We start from the raw sequence: 10,774 nt of genomic DNA, 5'->3' as shown, positions 1-10,774 counted from the left end.
AACTCCACAGCACAGCCTACCGCATCAAAGGAGCCACAAAACCTTAACATGCAGTTTCATGTTTTAGGCCTATATTGGATCACTCGTTAAATTGGAGTTTTTTAAATAAAAAATATAAATATATGTGTTTGTTTTGAAAAATTACAGATAGAGTTTAAATCTCTAATTTTTCAAAACAGACGTATATAATTACAATGTTTTGATTTAAAAGATATAAAAATTCGGGAATTGGAATTGTGTTAAAATACCTGACCCGTCTATGTGGGCTGGGCTGGAGACCATTTCTCTAATTCGAAATGGGCCTTTTTAGCCACCGGTAATGGGCCTAATAGGCTAAGAAACGGCCCTCTCGGATTACTCACGTGATGGGCTTAATGGGCCTTGTGATCCACCACATTGCGTTGTGACGAAGATTTTTTTATATTTTTTAAATCTAAAAATTGAAAATATATGCATCGGGACACAAGTATAGAGTTGCAAAATTTTAAAACGGATGTATATATTTTTAATTTCGGATTTACAATATATAAAAGTAAAAATATCTTCTGTAAGTGGGCCCGACCGCAGGGACCCGCTAACCTTTCTTCGTCACCGAAAATCCGAAATATCTGCGGGCAAGCGCGCGTGGCGTGGACAGCTGTGTGCCACCGACTAGTGGGCCCCGCACGTCGCCCTCACCCCCGCCCCCTCCCATCTGATGCTTCTGCTGCTCCGCCGCGTCCTCCCCTCGTCGCCGCCCTCCCCTCGCGCGCTGCTCGCAAGACCTCTCCTTCTCCTCCCCCCACCCAAAACCCTAGCCCCCGCCGCCGCCCGGTGTCTCGCGGCCATGGCGTCAGCGTCCGCTGGGGCGACGATGACCCGGGAGGCGTTCCGCGCCGCGGTGACCAACACGCTGGAGCGGCGGCTCTTCTTCGTGCCCTCCTTCAAGATCTACGGCGGCGTCGCGGGTCTCTACGACTACGGGCCCCCCGGGTGCGCCGTCAAGGCCAACGTCCTCGCCTTCTGGCGCCAGGTACTACCTCGCACATACCGAGCTTGTAGCAATGTGACTACTTTGCAAGGGCTCGTTGCGTTGTGCGTTGTAGGCTGGGTGGGGAGTTCGAGGCAAAGGCGGCACATTTTTTGCCATTTTGGTTCTAATTGAGGCGGAAGAGGCTGCAAGCGGACCCGCTGACTACTGAAATTTGATCCTACTTGCTCTGGTCTCACCAAGAAAGGTTGGCCCTTTCGGTGAGAGGGAAAGGTGGCTACTGGATGCTCTGACCCAGGATATGCTTGTTTCGTCGATTGTAGACTGTAGGAATTACTCTGGTTTCGTCAGTTTGTGGATTAGGAGAATTATTTTGTTACCTGAATCCTAGAATATTAGGAGGGCCGAGAGCAGTTGTGGTTCCTTGTTACAAATTGTGTGGTAAGTAAGGATGCAAATGCGGATACTGGATGCTTAATTTGTGCTGCTCTGAGTTGATTCGTTATTATTTGCAAACTTCAAGTTTTACTGTAGGCTGGTGATGTACCTTATGTGTATTGCAGCTGCTGGAAACCGAGAGATAGATTTTCTTGAACCTATGTGTAAATTGATGAATCCTAATTTGGGAGGCGCTTCGATTGTTTTTTATACTCTGGGTATAAGCTGGCTGTCCATGTGCATTATTTAGGTGTGCAATCATGTAAAACATTCCTCTGATTTGGTACCTTTTGGGCTCCAATATGCCTTGAAGTATGTCGTCTCTAGCCTACCCCAACTTGCTTGGGACTAAAGACTTTGTTGTTGGTGGTGGTAGTGTTGAGTAGTCTAAGTATAGGAGAAGGTTATCCCCAAGATAGATTGATGATGTCAACTTTGACAAAACAGTAGCATTATTGAGCATGCATGCAAAGTAATTGCTAGGACTGTCAAATATCATATGCATACGCTTGTTACCCTGATTACCTCAACTTAAGCATTTGAGATTTTAGGTCATTGGCCATTTCTCCTGCCTAAATCAGGAACTTATTGTTTTTGGATTGGATCAAGAGATTGGTATCTTAGGTTTTCTCGTGGAGTTAGCTGTCATTTGCGATAGATTAGATGCCCCTTGTAATATGCAATAAAATTTAGGAGTTCGCATAACATGTTAGTTTTTGCACCAACCAGTGCAATGCAGAAGTATCACGTTCATGTGCTGCTGCTTTGGTGTGTCCTAGTGTCCTTATTGTATGTGATCATGTATTGGTTTGTGATTAGCCTGTACTCTTTTTATTATCTGGAGGGTTTCTCTTGTCTTTTGTGCGTATTGCAGGGTTGGTTATTTTAAGGCAATAAGAAGTTGATGTAATGTATTTGTGACAATTGTTTTGTGTGATATCTAAGATCTAGTCCTCAGGTTTGTTCATGTGTTTATGTATGCTTTTGTATGTTTCGCTAGTCAACGCCCTCCTTAGTGACTCCCTGTTGGACTTGACAAGCTCCAACATTATCTTTTGATTTTAATTCACTGACTATGTGACCATTTAGGAATTTGTGTTAACATAGGGAGCTATTACAGAATTGAATTGTATTTATGGCAGTAACATCTCATTGTTATATATTACAACTAAACATTTGGCTGGTTCCTCAAAGTTTGTATTCATATTTTGTCATGGATTTGCATGGTGAAACTTTGTGAGAATTAGCTTGAACATGCATATTTTTGAAATTTATGTTCTGCAAAAAATACTTAATAAGATTGATTTAAAAATGGAATCTAGTGTAGTTATTAATGTTTGTGGGAGTGATTGCCAAATGGTAATTGCCACAAGTGGTATTGAGAGGTATACTAGTATGTGGTTTGCACATTGTTGCGAGCAATTACAGAAAATCATTCTAATAATGATCTTTTCTTTTCAATAGTTCATCTACACGATCGACTACATCTCCATACAACAATTAGTCCCAGGATGCTTTTAATCTATATGTAACACCCGCATCCAAAATTCGCTTATAACCCAGCTCCTACGTGGGGCGAGCCCATATGCATAGTATATCTTTTACACTTTCGTCCTCACTTTATGTGAAAGGGTTAATTAGGAGGTGCTATTTTTGGAACACCAAGGCTTATATGCTGGCCCTCACCCACGTAAACTACCAATGTGGGACTAAACCTGCCACACCAACACACCTGGGCCACATGGCCAACATCACTACTAACAGGCTGCTAACGGGCTGGGGTGTTACACTATATTGGGAGTATTTAAGTGAGGGATACAGTTAAGTGGCAACCAAGGTTATTTTGGGGAAGAGGTGTAACGTTCAATCTCATTCTTCCAATTTGATGAATGATGGTCAGGATGTTCTTTTTGTACTATAGATATAGATGTGAAATGTTGCTGTTGTCATCATTAGTTGTAACAGGAAAAAATGGGTTTAGTAATAGATATTGCCTCGGTGTAAACATGTGCACTCCTGGTAAATCTTTAGCCTAATATATATTAGCTATATTATGGTCATTACAATCTGAGAATGCTGTATTCACTCACTGATCACTGACTTGCCATCTACATGTGCACCGTTCGTGTTAGCATTTTGTATTGGAGGAGGGGATGCTTGAGGTTGACTGTCCATGTGTGACTCCAGAAGTTGTCTTGAAAGCCTCTGGTCATGTGGAAAAATTTACAGACTTAATGGTTAAAGATGAAAAGACAGGCAATTGTTACCGTGCTGATCACTTGCTTAAGGACTTCTGTAAGGAGAAGCTTGAGAGGGACAGCACATTGCCTCCTGAGAAGGCAGAAGAATTCAACAGGATTCTTGCTATCTTAGATGATCTCTCTGCAGAACAATTGGGTGCTAAGATTAAGGAGTACGGGATAGTTGCTCCTGACACCAAGAACCCATTGTCAGATCCATATCCTTTCAATCTCATGTTTCAGACTTGCATTGGACCGTCAGGTTTGAGCCCAGGGTGAGTTCAATAGCAGATCAATATATCCTACCTTATTCATTCTAGTTTGTGCTTACTTGCTTCCTTGGTTTTGCAGATATATGAGGCCAGAGACAGCACAGGGTATCTTTGTGAACTTCAGAGACTTGTATCGCTATAATGGTGAAAGGCTACCCTTTGCCGCAGCCCAAATTGGTCAAGCCTTCAGGAATGAGGCATGACTTTGTTAATGTTCTGTTCAGCTTCTGTAATCATGAACTTTCTTTCTAGGGTTCAGATCATCTAGTTGTTAACATATTCTATCTAATGTGATGTGACACATGAGAGGCTACCATTGCTTTTACTGTTCATGTTTGGTACACTTATGTCATCATCTATTTATTAGCCTATTAGGTATCCAGATTAAACAGACAAATATTTTTTTAAATCAAGTTAGGTTTGAGATAAACAAGAATCATAAAATGGGAGTGAGTTCATTAATTAGTAGTAAATAAATGTAGGGTCGTACCTAAATAAATAACATTTGTGGACTGAGAATAACTTCTTTCACTAGATATCTCCCCGTCAAGGCCTTCTGAGAGTCCGTGAGTTTACTTTAGCGGAAATTGAGCACTTTGTGGACCCAGAGGACAAATCCCACCCAAAGTTTGGTGATGTTTCTGATCTAGAGTTCTTGATGTTTCCGAGAGAGAAGCAACTGGCAGGAAGGTCAGCAACAAGACTTAAACTCGGAGAGGCTGTATCTGAGGTATTATATTCAGATGCTTCCCTGTTAGATGTTCTTACGACAATATGTTATTTGAGCACTTCTTTTGCTACTGCTGGTACCGTTCTCTTAACTCGTAGTTGTGCTGTCTGACTCTAAGAAACTTTTGCTACAACTTGCAGGGGACTGTGAACAATGAGACCCTTGGCTACTTTATTGGAAGGGTCTACCTTTTCTTGACACGGCTTGGGATTGACAAAGATCGCCTACGCTTCCGACAGCATCTGCCAAATGAAATGGCTCACTATGCTGCTGATTGTTGGGACGCAGAAATTGAATGCTCTTACGGGTGGATTGAGTGCGTTGGAATTGCTGATAGGTCTGCATATGACTTGCGTGCTCACTCAGTATGTATCATCATCGAATGCTTACACTCTTGGAATTGCTGGTTGATTGTTCATTATACACCAATACTTCTATACTTGATATTATACAACTATAAGTTACAAAAGCTGTGAACCAAGCGGCAGCTCGGTGGTAGGCACACCCGTTGTGGCCGCACCCGCCCAGGCTCGAACCCAAGCATTGCACCTATGGGAGCTGGCGAGCCTCGGCTCCACGTGCCTGCTCCCAGGCCGCCGGCTTCGATCGGTGGCACCGGTGGGCCCCTCTGTTGGTCCATCGCGTGAAAAAAAAAGTTACAAAAACTATGCCACCATCAAGCTAAGGAGCAGGCATTTCCTTACCTTTTTTAAATAGTCCCCTGTCTGCCACTTCGTTTTTGTGGCCAAATAGTTGTTTTTTTGTGAAAAAGATGGACATTTCTTTTTTTTTTTACTGCTCTTATCATTTGACTTCATAAGTAATCAATTTAATTGAATGATCTTTTTTGCTTTACATTTTCTCTTTGTTCTACACCAACAAGAGAAAAAACACCACCTTTGACATATTCTCCTGTGAAGTGTTCTTTTGCACATAACAATCATTATAGAACTATGCCTTTCTAATGCCGATATTGAACAGGATAAAAGCGGTGTTCCACTTGAAGCACATGAAAAGTTTGCAGAACCCAGAGAAGTGGAGGTGAGGTTTACTTTTTGGGTACATGCTTTTTATTGTACACTGAATATTTGAGTCGTTACCATGGATTTACAGCTGTAATGTTTTGGTCAATTTCTGAAATTATCTGCTTGCTAATAATAAGTTTCATTTCTGCACATTCAGAAGCTGGTTATAGCCCCATCAAAAAAGGAGCTTGGTCTTGCGTTCAAAGGGAACCAAAAGATGATTCTTGAAGCATTGGAAGTACGTTTCATTTCTACATTGTCTGTCTGCATCATATTGCTGTTGTGTTCATCTTGTATTTTCTCTTACAGGCCATGAGTGAGACTGAAGCGTTGGATTTGAAAGTGGCGTTGGAGTCCAAAGGGGAGGTCGAGTTTAAGGTGTGCACCCTTGGGAAGGATGTTACCATAAAGAAAAACATGGTTACAATTAATGTCGAGAAGAAAAAAGAACATCAGAGGAAATTTACTCCTTCTGTCATTGAACCATCCTTTGGGATCGGGCGCATTATATACTGTCTTTTTGAGCACTGCTTCTATCAAAGGCATGGCAAGGCAGATGATGAGCAGTTAAACGTATTTGGTTTTCCCCCTCTTGTTGCTCCAATAAAGTGCACTGTCTTTCCATTGGTCAAGATTGAGAAATTTGACGTTGTTGCCAAGAAAATTTCAAAGGCCTTGACAGCAGCTGGGATTTCACATATTATCGACATGACAGGTACATGAGTGAACTTGCACGTATTTTATATTTCAGCACTTATATCTGAGTTCTACTTTTGATCTTTTTTATTTTTGAAACTTGTCGCACTTTAAAAATGAGATGTAATATGTTTGTCGATTGTTAAATTGTTAATGTCTCATAGAGAATTTCCACCTGGTATGTGTTGTAGTATTTGCGATAATATGAGCATATATATATATATATATATATCCCAATGGAAATATAACAAGAGCAGCATGAAACATATGTTAAAAACATGATCATAATTCAAATGGCTGCTGGAAAATAACCACAGAAATTATTTAGCAAGTATCTGAAACAGTACTGATCATGATGTTATATGAAAATGGCTCTCAGATCATTCACATCAGTTGGCCCCAAATCTTTGAAGATTTGCTCCCAAACTGGTCCTTTAGATATATCACTAATTAAACTAGAATATGAGATCACACCTAGAAAACGATCTTGATATACAATACTCTGAAGGCTACAAATACCTGGACAGAGCTATAGATTAAAACTATACTGAAAAGAGACTCAGTACAGCTAGAGTCCTCTGCACAGAGAACAACAGGACAACTGAACCTCAAGCAAGGCTAACAGAATATCAAACCAAGATAACAGAATGTACTGAGATCAATAATCAAGTTTCATGTCCAGGTATTGCATACAATAGGCAGTGACTGAAAAGAAGGATTCATCATCAGCTAAATAGCACGCTGAACTCCACTCAACAGATCACAAAACAGAGCACTGCCTATGTTTTAATAATCAGAGTATCAAGACCGATTCTATTGTACTCACTATTCTAATTCAATTTCAATAAAATTGATCATCACAGAGCATATAAATCAGGGATCTATACAATCAGATCAGAAGGGAGAAGAAAGGCTCGCAGTGCAACTTGTTGAAGAGAACTGATGATCGAGGTAAGGCACGGCTCAAATGCCGCTGACCCAGAAATCCAACAACCTGCCGTTTCTGCCGGTGTGAGGGATGACGGAGATACAAGACCTCTACTGCACAGCCACTGCAGTACAGGCGAGCCTCGACAGTGCAGCTCCGGGCACCAACCGATCTTCCTCAGAACTGAGCATCGGCCCACAAGCACAAGTTGAACTCGGACTCAAACACACCAATGCACCAGAGGGGGAATCACAGGGGAGACAAGCAAAAGTGAATCAAAACTCATCTGAAAAACAATGTGAGGGAGAGGAGATGATATATATATATGTGAGTTCGGCCCCATGGCAGGCACCCGGCCATAGCCATACCTCCGAATCTCCCGCGGCCACCTTCCATCCGACGGCTCCAGGAACCGAAGCAGCCGGCCAAGGCACCCAGGAGCTCAATCCGCCCTCGAGGTGCGGAAGATGCGGCCTCAGCCGTTGAGCCGCCGCCAGCACCCAAGAAGAGATCAAAATCCCTAGCACCGAAAAGTCCTCCTCATCCAACCCTAGCTGCCGACTAAAAGCCACTCTTCACGGGCCTGGGCCGAAAACAAAGGAAGCAGCCCGGTCCAGCAGCTCTACGTCGGCCCAAGGCATGAACACATTGAAATTTCCAAAATATACAACAGTATGCTTTGCGAACAGCAAACGTTTTTAGTTAAACCAGATAATTATCTTTTGTTTCGTATTTTTGAAACTCAAGATAGATGTCTTACAAAAGTTTGATTTTCCATTGTATTCTTCAGTGTATTATTTTCTGAATGCGGTACTCAATGTGCCTGCTCTGCTTTCTTTTCAAAATATTTTGATTGAATGAAATTTGTTCTTCGAGATAGGTTATTATGGCAGCAGGTCCCATACTGCATTTTAGGATCTAAAATTTGAAATGTTTTTTTTATGGTATATCATGCTAGCCTAGTGGATGGTCACGCAAAACTGTCCACAAGAGGCAAGACCGCAAGGAAGGTGAATGCGATCCTGTTTACTGTCTTATACGTTTTGTAAATTTCTCATATGGGTCAAGATGCTTGTTGCAGGTAATACAATAGGAAAGCGCTATGCAAGGACCGACGAAATCGGTGTCCCCCTGGCAATCACGGTCGATTCCACTACAAGTGTGACTGTGCGCGACCGGGACAGCAAGGACCAGATTCGGGTCGAGGTCGACGAGGTGGCCTCAGTGGTGAAAGAAGTGACGGACGGGCAGAGCACCTGGGCTGACATCATGTGGAGGTACCCGACGCATACCACCTCGGCTGCTGATGAGGAAGCGGCAGAACCCTGAAGAGCAGTAAAAAAATCTCCGATGAGCGTTGGTCCTCCTGAAGGTCTGATACATTTCCTTAACAGAAACAGAATGTGTGTGTTATCGTGTACGGTAGCTTGATTCTTGCAAGTTTCACAGATAGTTTCCTTGCAAGTTTCACAGATAGTTTCCTTGTGATGTTCGCCGCGTAAATTCTACTGCATCTCAACTTTCATCCCTTAGCTGCACTGTATGCTTGTCTCGTGTGATCAAAAGAAAGACATGTTTCGTTTGTCAGATACACAGTCCATGTTCATCAGTATTAAGTTTAAACTAGAAAAGCGGTGCAGCTTTGCCACGCCTGTTGAGACAAGGCACTGAGCTAACTCTACATAAAGACATATATTTAGATAACTCTAAAATCTGCAGGTCTTTGCTTTGAAGTATGTTCCGCTTATTAGTTTAATATATGCTGGTTATTAAAATAGAGACGAGGCTACTTTGTACAGCATAGGATATTAGATCGGTAATATATTTAGTAGCTACAGATATGATCCATATTTGTGAAAAAAAAAATGAAAACAGATCAGCCACTGATAAGGGCACAATAGAAAACAGAATATCAAGTAAACACATACCTTATTATTTTCCCTTAAAATAGGTTGAAGATTTCTAGGGGTGTCCGTTAGAAATTAAAAAGAGCCGATATTAGTTAACATACAAGTAATTAGATTTGAAAAAGGGAAAAACTAAGAATATTAACAGTTGATCAGCGCGTATCATAGTTGTAAGCAGCACAATATCAATTGGAGTTGGAATCAGAAGAACCAAGACCCCAGTTCTAAAACAAATCAAGCAGAGAGGACAGAACTTATTTAGAAATGTAGGAGATCATTTCTTATGCAAAAGAATTAGCCATAAAGTTGGATTTCGTTGAAACATATCAAACATGTTATCCATCCAACAATGAAGTCGCTTTTTTTGTTCCACCATTTCTCGCTATGCTACCAGCTACCTTCTCTGATGCACTTAAAGATGAACTAAGCAAAACCCACTGATCAGAAGGGCAGCTTGGTGTATCAAGCTGATCAGCTTTTGCTTCTTGTGCTCGATAAGCATTGGAAATTCCTTCTTCGTCTGAATGACAACTGGAATGATAATATATAACAGATAATTATAATTAATGTCTGATCAAGGATCAGAAACCTTTACATTATGTCCTAAGAAGGGTAGTGACTTAAGAAAGATTTCGCAACTTTGATGATCATCAAAAAATCCTTCCTTGTCTGAATATAGGCTGGAATCACGAAATACATACACGATTATATAAATGAGAGATGGATGGTTAATAAAATGGCAAGGAACTTTTACATTATCTCCAAAAGAAAGGTGAAGAAATAACATAACCCCAAAGGCAAGAAAGGTCTAGTGGTGTTAAGCTGATCAATTTGTTGACCTTCCCCGTTGAAAATGGTGAAAAATTCTTCTTTATGTGAGCATTGGTTAGGGGAAAAAACACAACACACAAATTATTTATAAATCAGATGAACTGGAACCTCAACATATCTCTCAATAAGGGCAAAGGATATCACATACCTTCGAGGCAAGGAAGAAGAATTATCATTCTCCTTTGTTTGTGAGCTCAGGTCATCACATGGTGGTGTCTTTGACACATGTTTAGGGCACAACACAAAACCATTAACCTATAACATAAAAACTAAGCATATTAGAACATCATATAGGTGGTAAAAATCACAAACCAATGGATCAATGGCAAGATACAATCAAGAGCTTACAACATCCGTTAGGGGCGGCGGTAGGGCGCCAGGAGGCGGCGACGCGTGGGGGCAAGAGGAGGTGGGATGAGGAGCGAAGATAGGTTGGGGCGGGTCGGTTGGGGATCGGGATGAAGAAGAATCGGGGAGACAACTCAGGACGTTGTGTCCTTCGATTCGACAGTTTACAACACGTGTCCTTCGATCCGATGGCTCACGATTGGTGATGACGTGACGTAACCAAGGAGCGAGAAAGCTACGGGCTTTAGGTATATAGAATAGATAGATAGATAGATTAGGTATATAGATATAGATAGATAGATGTGTGATGGAATCTATGTCTCAAGAAAAATAAAAAAATTGTACTCTTCAAGGCACCACTAAGGGCGACCACAATAATTGTGGCCCAA

General features: G+C 41.5%; 1 protein-coding gene across 1 annotated transcript; it reads left to right on the top strand.

Moving 5' to 3' along the window:
- The first annotated feature begins 632 nt into the window (after window positions 1-632).
- Window positions 633-8,888, top strand: LOC133924123 (glycine--tRNA ligase, mitochondrial 1-like). Its single transcript, XM_062369522.1, has 9 exons — window positions 633-1,012; window positions 3,541-3,923; window positions 4,000-4,117; window positions 4,456-4,650; window positions 4,791-5,015; window positions 5,632-5,691; window positions 5,833-5,913; window positions 5,985-6,390; window positions 8,381-8,888. The coding sequence occupies exons 1-9, from the start codon at window positions 698-700 to the stop codon at window positions 8,626-8,628; spliced, it is 2,031 nt and encodes a 676-aa protein (XP_062225506.1). The 5' UTR covers window positions 633-697; the 3' UTR covers window positions 8,629-8,888.
- The last annotated feature ends 1,886 nt before the right edge of the window (window positions 8,889-10,774 follow it).

Source organism: Phragmites australis, chromosome 7 (genome assembly GCF_958298935.1).
Source record: "Phragmites australis chromosome 7, lpPhrAust1.1, whole genome shotgun sequence".
Classification (NCBI taxonomy): Eukaryota; Viridiplantae; Streptophyta; class Magnoliopsida; order Poales; family Poaceae; genus Phragmites; species Phragmites australis.
Note: the sequence above shows the minus strand (reverse complement) of the source record. Positions and strands in the feature narration are given on the sequence as shown.